This window comes from Rhamphochromis sp. 'chilingali' (assembly GCF_963969265.1).
Source record: "Rhamphochromis sp. 'chilingali' genome assembly, chromosome: 3".
Lineage (NCBI taxonomy): Eukaryota > Metazoa > Chordata > Actinopteri > Cichliformes > Cichlidae > Rhamphochromis > Rhamphochromis sp. 'chilingali'.
In genome coordinates this window covers 25,462,434-25,483,653 of record NC_137931.1, presented here as the reverse complement: position 1 = coordinate 25,483,653, position 21,220 = coordinate 25,462,434, and the positions used below count along the sequence as shown (strand labels likewise).

The 21,220-nt window shown below is 40.6% G+C and overlaps 1 protein-coding gene across 1 annotated transcript in view; it reads right to left on the bottom strand.

Annotated features, from left to right (window-relative positions):
• The window catches only part of LOC308394213 (zinc finger protein 513-like), a 14,195-nt gene extending 1,431 nt beyond the window's left edge, over positions 1–12,764 (bottom strand). Inside the window, exons 1-7 of the mRNA XM_080878441.1 lie at positions 12,618–12,764; positions 12,082–12,317; positions 8,522–8,644; positions 7,183–7,317; positions 6,292–6,798; positions 2,418–2,611; positions 1–1,377 (exon numbers count right to left, since the gene is read on the bottom strand). The exon at positions 1–1,377 is cut by the window's left edge and continues 1,431 nt beyond it. Of these exons, the coding sequence (XP_080734567.1) occupies positions 778–1,377; positions 2,418–2,611; positions 6,292–6,798; positions 7,183–7,317; positions 8,522–8,644; positions 12,082–12,121 (1,599 nt within the window). The 5' untranslated portion in view covers positions 12,122–12,317; positions 12,618–12,764 and the 3' untranslated portion in view covers positions 1–777. The remainder of the gene's footprint in view (positions 1,378–2,417; positions 2,612–6,291; positions 6,799–7,182; positions 7,318–8,521; positions 8,645–12,081; positions 12,318–12,617) is intronic.
• Between the last annotated feature and the right edge of the window lie 8,456 nt (positions 12,765–21,220).

The window sequence follows — 21,220 nt, the reverse complement described above, 5'->3', positions numbered from 1 at the left end:
AAACTGTGATGATGCTGATCCTGACTGTAAGCATGGAGGGAACATGTTTAGGGTGGGTGATCCCTGAGAAAGTTTGTCATGTTCATATTCATATTGGTGTCACAAAAAGACATAGATCACACTGATGTTTCTGTATCTCTTTGGAGTTCTCTATACAGTTGTTTTGCATCTTGTCATGCTCATTTTGTGCTTTTTAATAATGGTTTTGCATCTCTCTGTGGTTCTTTAAAGTATCTTTGTGTTTATCATCTCGATCACTTTAATTACTCCGAGGGCCTGCAGGGCACACAGAGTAATCCTGTGATCCACAGAAACACCAGGACTGCGCTCCATCAAGACGATTATTTACTTTCACCTTGTTTCATCCAGACACAGAATGCATATAAAAGATAGACATAACCTCTGGATCAGCCAAGCAAAGCCAAAGTGGAAGTGCCTTAAACTGCAATATTTCTAGTAGCTTGCAGCAGGCAACTTAACTGGTAAGTCAAACTGCTCAGCTTTAAGCATCACAAAAGTGACATCACCATGGCCACGCCTAACTTTTACATAAAGCATGTGTCTTTATAAGAGGCTAAATATTTTTAAAATTTGATTTTATAAACAATCAGAAACTCACACTGGAGAAGGTGGACTCTAAAACCCTGAACTTATCATAATAATGATACTGGGTTTTTTGTCGATCGACTAACCGCTGCAGTCATTTTTTGTCTCCCTCACACACACACACACACACACACACACACACACACACACACACACACACACACACAGTATCTAAGAGTGCTCCTGTCCCTGACTCTGGCTCTCCTGAGTGTCTTGCCCCCAGCCGAGGCCGTTGATGGGCGCGTGTTTGTCCCAGCTGTCCGTGTTGTGCCCATGCTTCCTCTGGTGGCGTTTGTAGTTGTCCCAGTGGCCTGTGGTGTAGCCGCACTCGCCGCATGCGTACGGCTTCTCGCCCGTGTGCCGCAGCATGTGCCTCTTCAGGTTCATGCTCTGGTTGCAGGAGTAGCCGCAGATGGAACAGTGGAACGGCTTGGCGCCCGAGTGGATGCGCTCGTGACGTCGCAGGTTAGCCAAGTTCCCGCAGGCGTAGCTGCACGACGGGCACTGGTAAGGCTTCTCGCCTGTGTGCACACGCAGGTGCCGCTTGAGGTTGTCGAGATGTGAGGAGGTGTAGGGGCAGTGCGGGCAGCGGTGAGGCTTCTCCTCCGAGTGGACGTGGGAGTGGCGGGCCAGATGGTTGGGGTAGTGGGACAGGAAGGGGCAGTGAGGGCAGCGGTACAGCTTGTTGCTGCGCTGACCGCGCCGGGATCCCCGAGACACGTCCCTGCTGCAGGGAGCCCTTGAGTTGTCTTTGGAGCAACGGCGGCAAACCTGGAAAAATAACAGAGCACACAGTGAGAGGAAACATTTCCTGTGGACAGATCATACAATCAAACGGTCATTAACCAGAATCGCCGCTCCGTGGTGGTCATTAGAAAGCCTGCAGGTTTAAAACGTTCCCACAGTGGGATAGCCACCTTCAACATCAGTTTTTTCTTCCCACATTCACCAAGTGCTTGCTTATAGATGGTCATCTGATTGTTGAAGATTCTCTGGATTATTTTAGGCGCTTTACATTACAATATAAAGTCTCTTTAGCCAAGTGTTTTTGTATATTGATGCTATATAAATATAATTGAACTGAAAAGAATAAGATAATGAGGCATCTTACACATTTGTTCATCTATTAATACTTATGAGCTTTTAACTCCAGAAAAGAGAGCAGCCCTGACGTGACAAAATTGCTCACAAATCCTAATTAGCAGCAGCAGCAGCAGAAAGCTTTACAAAGTTTTTAAATGACAGGGACTAAAAAGTGTTCGGGCATTGGGGGGGGGAAAAGTACTTGTTTGAAGGTGTGGCTGAATGAGGTTTGTAGTAAGGAAGCACTTTAATTATTCAATTTGTGTAGAACAGCACTATATCAGTACCAGTCCATTAACAACTAAATCATTAAGATTTTTCCTGTCAGGAGGTTGGTTGATCCTGCTGGGACCATAGAGAACTTGTAGATAGAGCTGAAGACACAATACGGGGTGAAAATGGCATGTATTGGAAATCTGACAAAAAAAATTATGACAAAATTTATCAAAACCGATGAGAGAATACCGCCATCTGAATCTATGGCGGCCTGAACATGTGCACCACCTTAAGATTGCCACTGACTTTTTAGCTTGTGACAGCAGTATGAGGGAGGAAGTCACTCTGCTATCGTTAATGTAAAGTGGGAAAATGTGGAAGTTTGTGGTGGGCGGAGCTTCTGTTTTTCTGTTTGTCGTGGAAACAAACTACAAATTGTACAACCCCTCATTTCATCCTAAAGTTTACAGAGGATCTTTCAAAGAAAACCAGCTTTGCTTTGGTAAACAAACCTGTCCTCCATCGCCCTCCACCTCTCCCTCTGCCTTGTTGCCCTCTAGGTCAGACTCCTCCAGGGTGAGGCCGCACACCCGGCAGCAGAGCGGGAAGAGGAGGACTGGAAGGGGGCCGGAGGGGGAGCCGAGTCCTCCCAACGTCTGGAGGTAAGCAGAGTCCTGGGACACTCGCAGGGTCAGGTCTGACATGACTGCAGACACATAGGGAAGCATTCAAAAGGCAAAGTTGTTTGGATCATTATTAGCTGCAGTGTAAACACGTTCTTCTAGATGTTCCCCATCATGCAGTTCAGTTTTAGGTCACTGAGCACTAAGCCAGAGAGAATTTCTCTTCCTCATTTTGCTGACTTGCTTCCTCTTTTCTGCTCTGCTCACTGCTTCCAAGATGAGAAATCTCCCCCTCAGAAAAAGTTTTTTTTTTTTAAATTCGGAGTTGTCAAATCTCCAAAATGCAAACCTTCCACATGTCATCAAACCTCTGCTCTGGGTTTGTGATATTCCCAGGTTTTAAGTGTGCTTTCAATCTAGAAATTTCTACATAAAGAACAGCTTAAAAAGCCTGGTTAGTTTTTAAATCACAAAACTACAGGAATACCACAGGATATATGTGAGCATTTTGCTAAATGGGAAATGCAGGCATCATGTGTGTGTTTGTGGGGCTTGACCCAAACAAGCAACAAAAGTGAGCGTATCTCACGGCTCCGTCACAAAGACACTAAATTGTAGTAAGAGACTTTAAAAACAGAATTACAAAGAGACTCGACGTCAGAGTGGTTTCCTTTATCAAAAAGAGATGCATGTGACTATAACCAACAGACAAACACACGAACATTTAATCAACTGATAATGAAAAACTGAATACCCAACATGTGGTCACACTGAAGCTGAAATCTATCGCTGCTGTTATAATGATGATTTCACAACGACACAATAACACATGCTTCGCTCTTAGATCTGCAGTGTTTCCCCTGCCTTTCCCTCGGAGGGCAGTCCCCAACCCGAGAGAGAGAGAGAGAGTGAGAGAGAGAGAGAGAGCAAGAGAGAGAGAGAGAGAGAGAGAGAGCAAAACAAAATATACACATCTCATACACATTTATAAGTGTTATGTAGACATATTTGAAATTACATCTAAAGTTAAACACTAACTTTAAGTAGGGCTGCACGATTTTGCATAAAATGAGAATCACGATTTTTTTTGCTTAGAATTGAGATCATGATTCTCTCACGATTTTCTTTTCCAGTATAAATATTTATTGCACTTATTAACTGCACATCAACTTCGTAACAGTTGAGACTGAACATAAAAACAATAAATAAACATAAAAACAACAAATGTCTCACGTTTTGTTGTTGCCGCAAAATGTTGTACTGCTTGAAATTCCGTCTCCACCGTTGCTCGACACTGCGTGTATAGAGCAGGTAGTGCAACAATAGAAAAATAGTTGCGGGACGGCACAGTGTAGCGTTTGTCTAGGGTGTTGATCATTTTCCTAAATCCCTCGTTTTGCACAGTGTTGATGGGAGCCATATCTTTGGTCAGGTGATAAGTAATAGCCTCCGTAATTTCCCTATACCCGTCTAACTCCTGCGGGAGTTCGACGTGTATAGGGAAGCGCTGTATAAGGTTCCCGTTATTGATGTTTGGGTGGTTGACCGGGACGGATTTTCTCCTGTCACTTTCTTGTCATCCCTGACGTGCTCTCCGTTGTTTTTTCCCTGCTAATTTTAGCAGCCAGCTTCTGTATCACGTGGTATAAGGCTCCGCCCTTGTCATTTGTTGAGCAGGAAGAGTGAGCGCTTGTTTTCATGCAGATTACGTCCCGGATCAAAATGCGGTACAATCGTCGTCGTCTTTTTTTTTTTTTTTTTAAATCGTTGTCATTTGGAAATGAGATTTCACATAAGTATGAATCGAGATCGCGATTTTTTAACGATTAATCGTGCAGCCCTAACTTTAAGGTTTACAATTTTATATGTTTTAATGTATTCTAACAAGAATTCTTATCATTCATTAAAAATGGATATCATCACAGCTTTATCTCGTGGCTAAATCACCATGGTAACTGATGCTAAAAAAACATAACACGGTTGGGTGCCAGGTAATATTTTCAAAGTTTTCAAATTGGCTGGAAGAGCCACTTTTGCACCAGTTCATTCATTTGCAGCATGTTTTAAGTTGTTAAGAAACAAAGCATATAAAGCATGTATGTGTTATGAACTTTGCTCGTGGTGTACACCTTTGCCACAGACCAGATAATTTTGCATTACATCATGGCAAGAAAGAGGGTGTGCTTCCTTTATCACATGACTCTGTGTTATTCACCTAACCTGTCATGGTCCACAGAGCACACTGGAGCACTGGTGACACCAACTTTACCCAAACTGAAAACAAGTCATTACTAGGGATGGGTACCGGTGTCCGGTGCCATTATGGCACCGGTTCTGACATAAACGGTAGTAACCAGACCGAAAAGCAGCGCACATTTCGGTGCTTTATTTCAGTGCTTTTTTTTCCTGAGCTGTGATACACTTCTAGCCAATCATTTTACATTTCCCAGGATAGTAGGCGGGGCCAGGTACGTACGTTCAGTTAGAGCAGAGCTACAGATTAAAAATGCCCAAGGCGAAGCGGTCAAAAGTCTGGTTGTACTTCACAGCAAAATATGCACACTCAGCAGCCTGCAACAAGTGCTTTAAGCTGATACTGTGATACTGTCAAAGGAGGTAACACCTCAAATCTGATGAAACAGCTGGCGACGCATAGCGTTTTTTTTAAAAGCCGAGAAATGCGCCGTATTTGATAGCTTGCTGCAAGACCTCACCCTGTGCACGTTGGGTGGGTTGCCAGTTATCGGACCCGGAGCAACATCCCCCAAAAACCCGAAGAATAGAGTCCTGGCCCCTAGCCCTGCCAGTGTAGCAGAAATGATGAGGATATTGATGCAGCAGCAGCCGTTCTTCTCTGCGTGAGTCGCTTAATGTTGTTCGAGTGTAATTTACGTTGAGTAGGCTAACCACGTTATTACATTAATGCATGTAAGGTGAACTAGCAAACATGATCATAGCTACATGCGGCTGTCTTCTTGTTTGATGGCAGATACTCCCTTCACCCTGGCCAAAAAGGCTAAAATGACCAAAGAAAAAGTGGGAAACAGCTGAACATGAGAGGTTTTTGGACAAAGTTTGTGTTTTTTTTCCATTGTTTAAGCACTGCTTCCAGCCAAGAGTGATACCATATATGCCACATAGCTGCAGAAAAGGCTAACATTGTTATCTTTTTACAAAAACAAAACAAAACAGCTGAACATGGGAGGTTTTTGGACAAAGTTTGTGTTCTCCATTCTTTAAGCACCGGTTCGAGCACCGTTTAAGCACCGGCACCGTTTCAAAAGTACTGATTTGGCACCGGTATCGGATAAAACCTAAACGATACCCATCCCTAGTCATTACTGTAAATGCATTACAAGAAAAATCCCGTAAACAGGTGTTAATCGGTCTAAAATCCCAGAGGAGAACTTTTCCAGGAAGCCTCCAAACCCACCAAAGAGGGAAACACTGAACAAAAAGACATCGCTGTGACTTCTCCTAAATGACTGCTTTTTCACATTAGTGGCACACCCTGCTACGTAGACGATCTGAAAATGTTATTTATACTGATGATGATGAACTGAGTTTTCAGTCCAAAGGTGACATATATAAAAGTTAGTTGTCAGATTAGCAATCAGAAAGAGTTTCCTTCAAAGTGATTAAAAAAGAGAGAGAAGCTGCAGGCAGCCTGTGAAATTATTGATTAACAAACTTGTTTTAACACAAATTTATCAGCTTTTTAACTCTGAGACCGTAATTGATGTAAAGGTTTGTGTTTACTCACCTTCTTCAGCATCACCGTTTGCCTTTTTCCGTCTTCCCCGTCTTTTCTCCTTCTCCCTCCTCTGCGGTCTCTCCTGCGTGTGCATGCGCTGGTGTCTGCGCAGGTTGCCGAGGGAGCTGCAGGCGTAGCTGCACTGGTGGCACCTGTACGGTTTCTCCCCGGTGTGTGTGCGGGCGTGGCGCTGCAGGTTGACGAGCTGGGCTGAGGCGTAGGGGCAGACGGGGCAGCGGTACGGCTTCTGGCCGTCATGGGTCCGCATGTGGCGTTTGAGATGGTTGGAGTAGCGTGAGGTAAAGGTGCACAGCGAACAGGAGTACAGTTTAGGGGCGGGGTCCGCAACACCGCTGGCTTTGTCTACGTTTCTCCTCTTCCTTTCGGAGCTGCCGCCGAGGGATTTATCGGACAGGTTGGAACCGTCCAACTGAGAGGAGTCGATGGAGGTGCCATGCTGGAGGCCCTCCTCACAGGAGAGACAATAAAGCTCTGCCCCTAGGTCGAGTCCTACACCTGGAATAAAATATATCACATTTTCTAATGTTAAAATAATTAAAACAATATTAATATTAAACAATATTATATTGATTCAGTACAAACAAAGTAAAAACAAACCTCTGCAGCCATTTGAGTTGTGTCTGCTCTCTGAGGCAAGAAATAGACTTGCTGTTTCCACGTTAATGTCAGTGGTGGACTATGTAGATGTGACTCATATGCATGTGTGTTCATGTGCTTACATATGCTGGATTCTATCCATCATAGAGTTGTGAGATTTACTGGACACTGAACTCAAATCAAAGAAGTGAAAATATTCCAATATCACTCTGTGCCCAGGTCTTTTTTATTTTTAACTCCACATGTAAACAGCCTGGCATGTTATAGTCAGTCAGTAGTTACCAAGATCTAAGCCTGCCCCCAAAGGTGTGTCTCCCAGAAGCTGACCACATCCCTTACAGGAGAGGAACGCTGGGAAGGTGGAGTCTGTCGGTGCTGACGAGTCGTCCTCCACACTTAGAGAGAAGACAGTCATACCTGAAGAAGAACACAGGGTTAAACAGACAGTCGCTTCAACCTTTGAGGAGAAAAATTCAACTCTCATGGGGTTTGAGGAAATAACCGCTGCATTTAAAAACTTAATTTATTACAGGAATGATTTATATATTTATGCTGGCAGCTGAGGCACGCTGAACTCACTTCCCCTGAGTGAGGTGTTGCAACTCAGAAGGAAATCAGCAGCATCAGCGCTGGAGCAGAAATAGAAGTCAAAACAAGAAACAACATGACAACTTAAGTTAGTCAGTTGGAGAATCTACTTCTCCAAGCTCCTAACATAGCGATGAAATGTCTTTGCCCTCTATACATCAGCCTGTACCATAAGTGACATCACAAAAGCTGCATCAGCTTTCGACTTCTACTACTCCTACACCAGCACTGATGCTGAGATTATTTCTGAGTGGTGACACCGGTGGTTCAGGCAAAGAGGGAGTCCTTTACAACTCAGTTGCTAGTATGGACCTGTGAGGACTTCACAGTTGGTGCACGAACGCCACCTGCATGCTCAGTCGTTCATTGCTCTTTCACTACAGCATCATCTATGGAAGCCCAGACAAGTTAAAAAGTGAAAATACAGCATACTTTTCATTTTAGCTCAACATTTGTGACTCTTTAACTTGGCTTCAAATGTGAATTTTAAAATCTATAAGCTATTTTCAGCTTCTCCTTTACCACAAGGGGTCACCACAGTGGTTAGCGCCACACATTTCATTTGGCAGATTTTTGCACTCAACACATTTCACTTACCCAGTGATAAACTAATAATGCAGACTAATTACCCAATAATACATTCAGCTTACATTCTGTTTAACTTTCTGAATTTTTAATTAGCAAACATTTGACTTTTAACTTGCGCTACAGAAATGGGTTTGCATATTATTTCACTTTCAACAAACTCAGAGACAAACTTATGGTACAAAGTACCATAAACTCAAAATCTTAAATACGGAAAGCACATCAGTTTGAACTTGTAAGTCTTTTCGAGCCCGATCATCAAAGGGACCATACCTCGCCTGATTACCAGGAATTGGGAGAACAATGTTTAAATATTGTGTGAGCACAGGGTCAATGCTTCAGTCAAAACAGAGAGAAAAGCCTAATAAAAACATGTGGAATGTTTAAATATGTGGCTTGCTTTCCAACCCCGTGTATGTAAAAACCTGTGTGTGTGTGTGTTACTGACCAGACTCTCTATCCAGTCCCATGATCTCCGAGTCTCCAAACTCCAGCTCGCCGCTCAGCAGGAAGTCGCTGTCCAAAACGAGACAGCCCGGCTCACACACCACTGCCCCATCCTCAAAGTCCACTGAGTGCAAACAGACACACAAACATTTCTCATAATTTCCTGTATAAACACACCTGACCAAATGAAGACAAACGCCAAGCCCATCCTGAAACACAAAGTCAGCTTCTACCTGAGGGTGTTAAAAAGTCTGGGTTTCACTCAAAGGTTTCCCTTAGTGATACGAGCTGTAAAACTGTGAACATCTGACACAAACATCAACATCTCTTCTCTTTATGTAACAAATTTTCATTTCCTTTAAAAAAACAAAACAAACAACAACCCCCCCCCCCCCCCCCCCCCAAAAAAAAAAACAACAAAAACAACAAAAAAAAACCCCAGACACATTTATAGATTGCAGGGCTGTTGGTTGTTTTTTTAACAGTAATAAAAAAGAAGATGTTTAAAGACAAAAATCAGGCTCATGTTTCACATACACATGTTTTTTTTGTTTTAAAATTTGGCTGCAGAGAACACATTTGATAAACGGGACAGAAGACAGCCGATAACAGAGTTTGTGCTCGAAAACACACAAAAAGAAGAAGAAGAAGAAGGATAACAGCAAAGGAGGTGGAGAGGAAACGAGAAGGAAATCGGTGAGCATGAGATAAGTGCTGAGGAGGAAGAGCTGTGGGGTGAGGAACGAGGCTGAGAGGGTCAGGAAGAGGAAGACGAGTCGAACACAGAACTGATGATACAGGACATTTTTATACTCTTAAACCTCTGAGCGGACATTTGTTGACCCAGCTTAGAGCAATTCTAACTTTTAATGTCACAAAGAAAATAAAAACTTACTGATAATTAAAAATATTTACACTAAATATTAAGGAAACTTAAAATTATTCTCTTTATTCCCATTTTCCTGAGCTTTAATTTGAAACCTACAAAACCTACTTTTTCAAACAGTTTGCATAACTATTAACAGTAGTTAGAGTAGAAAATTATTCTGCTGCGGTTTTTCTGACCTATTTGTCTTTTAGAGGTCAATGACAAACACTGGCTAATGTAATCTTTAATAATTAACTTTTTAATCATAACTAAAAAGTAATTAGAATTTAAGGTTCTGAGACATTTACTAAGACAAGATAAACTAATTCAGGAAAAATATGGGGTGCTTTTGCAGATTTATTTAGATTAATTTAGAGAATTAAGATGTTTTTCCTTCTCAAAATGGGCCTCTGGAGACCAATACACACATCCAATTAAGGCAAAAGTCTGAGTTTTCCTGTCATTTCAGGCTATTTTAAATGTGAGGATTAGGCCTAAGTAAACTAAGCCCTGCTTAAAAAAAAGAATAAGTGAAAAACATTTATATGAGACACTTGTTGATTTCTGTTTGGTTGAAACCTTTTTAGTAGGAACCAAAAATATAACAACAGAAGCAATTGTTAGCTGCAGACCAGCAGCCAGAGGACAGAAAGTAACAAACACCACAACTCATTAAAAATTTTCAAACTAATTCAAGCTGCACTGTGCTTGCTCCCTGCATCGACTAAAGAAAACAAAGATGCTGTATGACACGTTTAAGGCTGCGCAGGTGAGTAGGAATTAAGAAGGTAAAAGGGTTTCAAAAGGGTTATAAGGACATTTCCAAGTTATACATTCTACAGAGACAGAGATTATCCACAAATGGAAGACATTCAAGACAGCTGCCAGTCTTCCCAGGAGTGGAAATCGCAGCAAATTCACCCCAGTGTCAGACTGTGCAAGGCCCAGAGAAAATACAAAAAACCCTAAGAGCTTCATTTCAGATTCTACAGGCCTCGGTTACCTTAGTTAAATGTCTATGACAGCACAATTAGAAAAAGACTAATTAACTGTGGCTTGTTTGCAAGAACTGGCAGGCACTGAAAGCCTCTTCTCTCATGACATGACAGCACAACTTAGATTTCCAAAGCTGCAAATCACAAGACTTCTGGAAGTCCTTTGCACAGCAAGATCAAAATCAAACTCAGCATATCAGCACAAAAATCTCATAACAGCTGTCAGCGTGGTGGTGGAAGGGTCATGATTTGGACTTATTATACAGACAGGACCTGGACATCTTGCAGTCATTGACTCAACCATGAACTCTTCTGTATACCAAAGTATTCTACAGTCAAACATGAGGCTGTCTGTGTGACAGCTAAAGATTATTTTACGTTATTGGTACAAACAGGGACATTCAACTGAACAATGATCCCAAGCCCTGCAACAAATCTTAAATTAATACCTGTATACCTCAATGAACTGGAGCAACGCTGTAAAGAAGTGTGTTACAGACGGATAAAATCATACAGAAAATGATTATTTGAAGTTGTAGTTGATAAAGCTGGTTCTGCAAGCTACTGCTAAGAGTCCTGTTTAAAGTCTTTTAGTTTTTCAACAAGTCTGCAGGCAGGTAATGCGAGTTAAGACCCAGCGTCTTACAAATCCCAGATATTTTAGGTTTTCCTTCATTAAAATGTTGGTTTCGGTTATAACAGCAAAAAATGTCATTCCTCCACTGTAGAACCAAAGCTGTTCGGTCAATCTTTGTTCAAATGAACTGCTAACGTGTTCAAACGTAGACCGACCTGAACTAAAACACATCAATCCTCCTTTTATCGTTCAGTTTTACAGAAGCTTTGGTTCAACTGTGCGATCATTCTTTCAGATAACACTGCTGTGATTGTGTCAGACGTCCAGAAGCTACTTGAGCTGCAGTTAGACTTTGAATACGAGTAATTTGAATACAAGGATGTACTGGCCTTTTTTCCCCTCTGAGCCCCTGCTCACATGCTCAAAAGTACACTCCCATCTAGTGCCTGTTTAAATATGTACATCATTAGAAATCTGAGAAGGTCAACAGGTGACTTCAGGTCTCCTAAATCCAGTATTCTCTTTTTGTAAGCTGACTGATGCCCACGCAGTCAAGAAAATGTAAACGAAGGGAGGTGAGCGTTCTACAGGTGACGTGTGGGAGGAGAGTAAAACAAAAGAAACTGGAGACACAACTAGAACCTAAAAACGTCTTCTGGCCCCTGTTAATAATAAAGGTGAGGGTACACAGGAAACCAAGGGGAATGACAGAAATCATACAGGAAGCTGTGAAAGAAAGAGAGGAAGAACGAAGGGAGGGAGCAGGGGGAGGTTAGGTAGGGAGCCTGCGAAGAGGAAGTGGAGATAGGAAGCAGAGAGGAGGTGGAGAATCCAAGTGAGCCAGAACAGTCAGGATGAGATAACAGATAAACACATCTGCTTAAAGGACAACATGTCTTCAGCAGTCTTCCTCTCAGGGAGATAAAGAGGAAAGGACTTGATGACCAGTCAGGCAACTTTTAACATTACTGTATCCCTCAGAAATATGTCTAATTTTATAAAAATGCATTTAAAGTGGACCAATACCTAGCAAAGACTCATTGCCTTATTCTATGGCAGTGATTTAAGATTCATGCGGAGAGAAAGGCAGCAAAGAGCTGGAAGTAAACAGCTGGACTTACGTTTCACCGGCTGCGGGTTGGACTGTTTTCTCCGCGGCATCTTCGCCTCTCTTCAGCACGGATCCTGTGCTGTTTTCGCGGTGACACCTCCGACACTCTGCGGGCTCAAGTCCGTCTGTCCAGCAAGAGAGGCAGCCAGCTAGCTAACTGCATGTCATCATCATCATCACCTCCTTCCTCTTCCTCTTCCTCCAACGGACAGCAGTAGCGGCGGAGTCATCGCCACCATCTAACGCCTGAAGCGGAAGGCGTACACCGGCAACAGCACCAATTAAAAAGACCCACACCTTCCCTAAATTATTACATTACACTTTGCAGCTATATTCAGTTCACAATAAACTTTAAAAACACACCAATCCATTTAAATTCATCACCATGGCTAATTCTTTGTTATTGTTTCGCAGTAAGTAGCCGGAGCCATCTTGCTAGCCAGCGAGCCAACCGGCTAAAATCAACACTGTAATCTAACTCTCGCTTTTAGCTCACACTAAAAATAAAACTTAATGAAGTCGAAGACACTCCACCGAATAACTTACCTGTGATAATGTCCCTTAAAATACCGCGGGTGAAAATGCAGTTAAAACTATTCTCAAAACACTCTTTTTGTTGTTGCCAAACACACACAGCGCCACTACGCCGGGTCCGGGCTCTATGTGACGTCACCGAAAGACGCAGGGGATTGTGGGAATAGTAGTCCTTACTGTGTTTACCAACCTCAAATGACCTCTACATATTATCAATGGAAGTTTGTCTCTGCCACCATAAAAAAGTAAAATCTCTGTATTTCAACATACAAACCCTGAATTTAACTTAGGTGTGGTGGAAAAAATAATTCTTTACATATGTATATATCTATAGCTAAATAATAACAATAATGTTTTCTTTTGTTTGTTAGTGTTTTTTGTTTTTGTTTTTCAATGTGAGAAACAAGCTCCCTCAAATTTTAGGTAATCTTGCAATTTTTTCCTCACAAAAACAAAATATTGGACAACTCATGTATGTTTATATAATAACAAGAGCAATAATAACAACAATAATAATAATTATTATTATGCAAAGAATGCTGTATTGTATATAAATCTGTCTTCCTATAATGTTTAGAAGACAATAAAATCATTTGATTTCCTAGAGATGACTAACAAGTGTTTAATATTGTGGATTTGTAAAAAGAAATAAAGTTTAAAAAATGTGAAGTTGTGAAAAGGAACACAAAAGGCACAGAAATACCACAAAGATTCAGCAATAGGTTCACTTTATTGTCAAAATATTCAACAAAAACCTCAAAAACAGATAATCCTCTGTTGTTTGTACCACTGCAGACATATATGTTGTTTTATGTAAAGGTAGTTGATGCCAACACAAATTACAAAATGCAAGAACATATATTTTGCATGATGCTTTTTCTTGAATACATTAAATTAACGAATAGATATCATACAATTGTGATAAACATACCATGAAATTTACATTAAAACAGTTTGTCAATAAGAGAGGTTTTTTTTAAAGACCCTATGCATATACAGTTCTAAGTGTCAGGTAGGTTTAACTAACGTAAAAACAAAATCATATCCTTTTATTCTCTCAGCTATTATTTTTCTGTATGTACAAGCTCTGAATGCTTTGACATTTCAACAGTAAAAATGTTTGTGTTGTTAAACTAGAAAAAATAATGAGGTGAATAAGATGTATTTTATAGGTTGCTGTTCTCTAGTCAGTCACTCAGGCAACATTTCTCAGGAGAGATCATGGCCTGAGTAAACATCATTGAGGGGTTACATGTCAGTCAAAGACTGGCTAAGAAAGAAATCATCTATATAGCTGTGTTGCACACATTTATCTTTATATCTTCAGCCTTTCTTTTTTAATACTCAAAATTCTGCCACCTATTCAGGATAACACTACACAATTGAAAAAGAAAAAGAGAAAAACATATTCCTTTAACTTGATAATTGTTCCTTGAAAAGAATCTAGAATCCTCTACAATGTTAAAATATTAAATGAATGAAACTTCAGGAGTTTGCATGACACACTGTATTTCTAAAAAACAAAACAAAACTGGGTGAATTCAATTCAGTGGGAAATTTCATTTGTTTTAAGTATGGGACCAACAAAGGATCAAAAGCAGTCTTTCATTTTTGGGATCCTTAACTGTCAAGTGGAGCAATGGCAGCAATTAGACAGAACTTCCCTTAAGGTTTTATTTGCTCAGATGCTAACTAAAGATCTGAGTTTTATTGAGCTGGGTTTCTGGGATAGGGTTAACGAAGTCAGGTTAGGGAATTGGGGAGGGGATGGACTGCCTATGAAGATGGAAAAAACAAAACAAAAACTGCCACCTCAGCATCCCAAACAAGCCACAGGTACAAATACAGTCATATAAAATCATGTACATATTTTAGAAAAGCTCTGCTCTGGGTCTTCTGGTTTTCTCAAAACATTACCAGTAGGGGTCATAATTTGCAAGAGCTGAATCAGAAAAAAACGACTTGGTTAATTTCAGCAAATCCTCTACATATATTATATATCAGTATGTTACTATATATTATGTTTAACGCTCATTCACGAGTTAAACATGGACTCAAACTCATCAATCCTCTGCCTGGTGTTTCCTCTGGGGATCTTTCTGTAGGACACTGTTTTGTACTTCGATGATTGTTGGCCATCTTTCTTCTTGTCATCTGCAGCATCAGCCTCACCATTCATCACAGGAGACCTTACGGTTTTCATTGGATGTTTTACTGTGCCAGAGGAGATTTTGCTCTCTTGTTCATCTTCCATCGAGGACTGAGCAGGAGCTTCCATCAGTGTCACTTTGTCCTCTGGTCTGCAAAGCGATGTCTGTAGGTCTGAAAATGCACATGTTTTTGAATAATTTAAATACTTCTAGGAAATGACTTAAAATTACTTTCTTTTGCTCCATGGAGGTTTTTGTCCACTAATATTTATCTTAGTTGAGTCAGTGTCATCTTTGTGGAATTTTAATGAATGAACTTTCTGGCTCAAATCTTCACTTTCAGTAACTGTGTTCCAGCCAATCATAGCTGCAGTTATATAATATCCAATGTAGATCTGAACATTTGAAAACAGTAACTTCACTTTGGAACGTTTACAGAACAAATATATCAATGTTTTTACACAGCAATCTGAATTTTGGGTCTATAAAACCGTTTTATTAACGACGTATGACAACACAAAAATAAACCTCACCCATATCTTCTTGTTTCTTATTTTAAATGAAAATTTACCTTATCTCACAGAAACAGTATGTATAAGCACTGCTGTATTAGCCTATTTGCAGACCTTGTCTTTGTTAGGAAGTCTTAATGCTGATCTAAAGACTATAACAATAAATTTTTCCTTCTACTCCGCCATATTTTGCAAGCACGTACTTAACTTTTTAGCCAATAAAAGCCAAAATATTCTTAAGAATGAGTTTATTGTTATTCTGTAGATTTCTTAGAAAAAGGTACCCAGCAACATACTGTAATTAGAAGGAATAAAATAAATAATAATATGACCAAAAATACTATGTCTATGTATAATAATACCATGTAAATGATTTTACTCAATAATGGTCTTTTCTACAGTCATTTTGAGCATATTTCGATGCTAAAATGTTTGTAGTTTTACATAAATAAAAAGTTCACTTCTTTCACTTCAGCTATTCTTCAGTCAAATTTTAACATGTTTCCTCGTAAATTTGATATACCGTGGATCTGCCTTTTTCTTGCTGTGTGGTACCCCATTTAAAAAAAACCCAAAACAGAAGTGCATCTAAAGCCAAGCTTATTCTACCTGATAAGTGTCTGATTTAATGTGTGCAGTTCCTACCTGTGACCACAGGTGTCACCAAACCAGCCAGGACTGAAATCTTTCTAGGGAATTCTGTGGTTACCTGTGTGCAATACAGGTGGAGTATTTCCGGAGTTGTCTGCTTCTTCTACTCCAGCTCTTTCACCTGGATGCCGCTCTTGCTCCTGTAAACTACGCTGCGACGTCTCTGTTTGTTCACTTAGATTCAGATGAGCGTCAGCACAGGGAACGTTTGTGTCTGTCACACTGTGTGCAGCAGCAGTTTGGTGTGAAGCGTCTGTGCTGCTCAGAAAAGCCTCCTTGTCACTGCTCGGCGATGTGGGATAAATGTCCCTGCTGTGGGTTTTGGCAGCGACAGCCCCTTTCTCTCCGTCTGTGAGGCCTCTGGGAGCTTTGTTTTCTGTGCCGTGATGCAGAGTTTCAGCAGATTGTGGGTCCTGCAGAGGTGACAGAGGGACAGTTTTGGGGGATCAGACTGATCAGGCCTCTTTCCTGGCTCCTCAACCCATTCTTCTGTTTCTTCTTCTTTTACATAAACTTGTTCTTCCTTTTCTTTGTTTACCTCCTTTTCATTTTCAGCGTGATGCTCTCTCAGCTTCTCCACTTTGACTCCTTCTGCATTTCCTCCTGTTATCTGTCTGTCTTGCTCTATTCTCTTTTCATCTACATCTTCTTCTTCCATTCCTCTTCCTGCTCTTTCATCTCCACTTTCCTCTGTTACAGCTTGTTTCATCTCACCCTGACTTTCATCCTCACATACTTTTCCTACTTCTTTCTCATCTCCCTCCTTCTGATACTTAAACCACTCTTCTTACTCATCATTATTTATCTCCACCCCTCTTTTGTTGCTTCCATCCTTCTTCCTCCCTTTATTTCCCTCTTTTTCTCCATCACACTGTTTGACTTCATGGTTTTCTTTCTTTCTGTCTTCTTCTATTTCTCCTTCCTCATTTTCATCGTGTATTTCTTTCTCTACCTCTGCTGTAGAATGTTTCATTTCATCCTCTCACACTTAAACCTCCTTTCTTCTCTCTCGTTCTCTCCCTGTGTCTTTAATTCCTCTTCTCTCTCAGTCATTTCTTCCTCCATCTCTGCTTCTCCTTCCGCTGCTCTTCCCTCCATCTCCTCTTGGTCCATTTCTATATTGTCCTCCCTCTTATTTTCTTTCTCCATGTGGCCTCCCTTCTCCTCTTCCTCACCTTCACACCCAGCCTCTCCTTCCATCTCTTTTTCTGTTTTCCTTTCTTTCTCTACACATCCTTCATCCTTTTGGATTTTGTTAATGCTTTCTAGCAGCACGTGTCGTTTCTCAATTCACAGTCTGGTGACCTGGCGGCCACATTTTCAGCCTCATGCTTCATGTGTGTGTGAGTGGACGTGGGTTTGTAATACTTTAATCGCTCAGGTATGAGCTTGCGCTCCAGTTCACTGAGTCCTCCACAAGGTTTCACTTCTCTTTAACTGTGGCACAGACTCCTACCAAAGAATCCAGACTGAAGTAAAGAAACTAAAGAGTAAAGTCCTGAATGCAAATTTCTATTCAAGCATAAAGTTCGATTAGTAAAATACTGCTCTGTGTGTTCTCTTTGCCACAATGAATCTTTGATGCTTATTTCTAATTTCATATTTTCTTTCTTGAATTCTACTAAAGTAGCCTTGCATGACTCATAGGTCTAAATGATACTTATTTAGTTTTACTTCACCTATTTAACTACTCACTAAAACCAATGTCAAATCAGCCAATCACAAGGCTGCCACTCACGTATACATGGTCACAATGACCGGCTGAAGTTTAGACAGAGCATCAGAACAGAGAAGAGTGTTGATTTAAGTGGCTTGGCATGATTGTTAGTCTAAATATTTCAGATACAGCTGATCTGCTAGGATTTTCCCACACAACCATCTCTAAAGTTTACAGAGAATGATCTGAAAAACAGAAAATAACCAGTGAGCGGTAGTTCTCGGGAAGAAAATGCCTCGTTGAAGTCAAAGGAAAATGACTGCTTTGAGCTGACAACAGTAATTCAACTAACCGCTTGTTACAACAAAAGTGTGTCAAGAGCATCTGAATGGTGTCATGGTCCTGGGTCGTGTGACCCAGTGTTGAGTTTTATGTATCTTTTGTATTCATTTATGCTTTAGCTTAGTTCGTCTAGTTAATTTCTAGGGTGCTGTTTAGCCCTTTGTTTCTTAGTTGTTTATGTCATCTCCCTGTACTCAGTCTCCCTGGATCATGCGTCTACCTGTCACGCGTCATGTCTGCGTGGTTATGTTTAGTTCATGTCATGTCTAATCTCCATGTTTCCTGTTTTATTTTGAAAGTCTGTATTCTATGTCAGTGTATTTAGTTTCACCTCTCCTGTCTTTAGGTTCATGTGTGTCAGCTGTGCTCCCATGTGTGGCCACTTCCCCTGATCATCCCTCATGTGTATTTAGTCTCTGTGTTTCATGCAGTCTGGGTCGTGTCGTCTGTGTTCCCACACTCCATGTCCTCATGGCCAGTCTTTACAGTCATCATCATGGTCCTCTGAGTCTTCTTAGTTTATCAGTATCTGTTTCCCAGTTTAGTTAAGTTTGGTTTAGTCACGGTGTTTCTGCTTCGTGTGAGACCTGTCATCAGCCATAATAAAGGCTCGCTTTCAGTTTAAGTTTACTCCGATCTACTCTCTTGTGTTCGCACCTGGGTCCACCACACACACCACCGCACAGTCTGTCTCCTGAACATTGAACCACACTGCATGTCGCTCTTGTCAGCTAAGGACTGGAAACTGAACCTACATTTCACATAGCTCACCAAAATTGGACAGTAGAAGAGTGGAAGAAAGTTGCCTGGTCTGATAAGTCTGGATGGTAGGTAGTGATGGGCAGATGAAGCCTCATGAAGCACTGAAGCTTTTCATCCAATTGGTTCACCCCAACGCGAAGCTTCTTGAAGCTTCATTTGCTCTAGCAGGACACCTACTGGACGTAAAAATATTAGTTGGCATGAATTTGAAGAGTGTGGCATTTTGCACACAGCCTGTAAATGTCAACAACAAAAGGAGTGTGTAAAACATCTATATTGTAGTGATGGCAGTATACTGTGTATATTTATGCTGGCAGTATGGAAAATGATTATTTGCGGCAAAGTTCGAACCGCTTCCTGAACCAGTCACGTGGTACAGCCGGGCAGCGAGGCTTCGGACGTCATCATTTTCAGCTCCTCCCATAAATGAAGCAAGCCTCGATACGCGCTTCGCGGAAACGCCCCCTCCATTACTCGACACACGCTTCGAAGCCTCGATACAGAACGTCACATCACTAATGGTAGGGTCAGAACTTGGAAGCGTGGATCTATCTTGCTTTATGTCAGTGGTTCAGCATCACTTCTTAAGCGCAGCCAACCTGAGTGTTGTTGATGACCCTGTCCATGCCATTATGATCACAGTGTATCTATCTTCTGATGGCTGCTTCCAGCAGGATAACTCACCAAAGTTCAAATCATCTAAAACTGGTTTCTTGAACATGACAGTGAGTTTACTGTACAGAGATAGACCCCAAATCACCAGATTACAACCCAGTAGAGCTCTTTTGTGATGTGATGAAACTGCAGACAAATCTGCAGCAAGTGTGTGATGCTGTCATCTCAACATGGACTAAAACGTATGCCACAAAGAATTAAGACAGTTCTGAAAGGAGGTGGTCTTAATTGTCTGTGGATATTAGACTCCCTCTCAGTCCATCCCCTCATGCACTTTTGTTTCACTGTCTTTAAAACAACTTCATTCTCATTGGCTGATTGCCTGTACCTGGCATCACCATGAAAAGACATGACCTCTAATTGAGATAAAACAGAGCCAAGAGTAAGAAAAACTATTAGAAACTGAGTGTTGACAGTAGTCTGAAGCTTTTGGCTACAGGATTACCTGTACTTATGTTTGACAACTAGGTCATGCTTATATTGAAAATGCACTACTTGAACAGGATATATGAGACAGAAAATGATGAAAAGCACAATTGGTCCTCTCTAAGAGCATGTGTAACCAGCAGATAACAGGAGCGTTTTGAAAAATGCTCCAGTGAGAGAGTAAACAGTCAAGTACATGAGTTAAAAAGAGCAAAATGTTCTGAAAGTGTAACAGCTTGCATTGATTTCCTTTTAATAGTTTCCCCTCTAAATAATACATTTTTAGTTTTCGAACTTATGTTATCTTCATGCAAACTGCTCACCATGTTTTCATGTTTAAAATTTATATAAAAATAAAGTAGAAAAACTCCACAAATTATTAAACATGCCAGGGTATAAAAATGATCCCAGGTGTGTTCTATAACATTATGATAATAAATAATTTTGAAATGTGCAGTAAAAGCAAAGGTTCTAAAACCAGAGCATAAAACCAAAATCCTGTAATTATACAGCAGTACAGACTCCTTGGCTGAGCCTTTTATCTGACTTTAAATGTACATATAAGAGCTTGAAGATCAGCACTCCTGCTGCGGTTTATCCCACTGTGCTATGTAAAGCATTATAAGCTTTAAAGTATGTTACAGTTTCACATGTAGTGGAATTATTTCCATATTTCCCATCCACTACACAGCACATAGTTGTTATCTCACTGAAACCACATCTATACCACTACAGTTAAAGAAATATTATGGTATTTTGTAAATGATGTTATCTTCACATTTTGCATAATTTAGAAATTGTATAAATCTCAAAAGCAATTGCATTTAGTGTCCAAGATGTGGCAGTATAACACGAGAAATGCCATGCTCATGACCACATGCTGTGTGTTTACAAAAATGAAACAGTGTTACACCCATCTCCAATCCCCTTCCTGTATTTTAACTGTTTGCATGGTGTGTGTGTGTTACATGCCTAACTGTCTAAACCTTAGTGGGTGAATGACTAGTTTTAGCTCTTCATTCCCCCCTCACTATGTCCTTTTTCACACTTTAAACCTTGCTTAAGTTTTTGAAATGAGCTGCTGTTTTTGTGAAGCATATTGTGGCTTTTGTTAAGCAACAAAACAAGTTATTAACATCAAAACATCAAATTATTAAGTAAAAAAAAAACATATTTTTGTCTGCATAAAAAGCCATCAGTCCCACTTCCTGCAAGTGACAATTATATTCATTCCAAAAAACATTCTAGTAATAGTGATTGCTTTGTCACCTGCACAAATATTTTATAAATACAACTTGTTTGTGTTTCTGTTTATTTTTACCATTTAATTTTTTGTTTTTTTGTAGTAAGTTATGGAGGTTTTCAATTTTTTTTCATCACAAAAGATGAAAACAACCTTTATGATGCAGCTTTATTAGGAGCCATTAAACCAAATAAAAA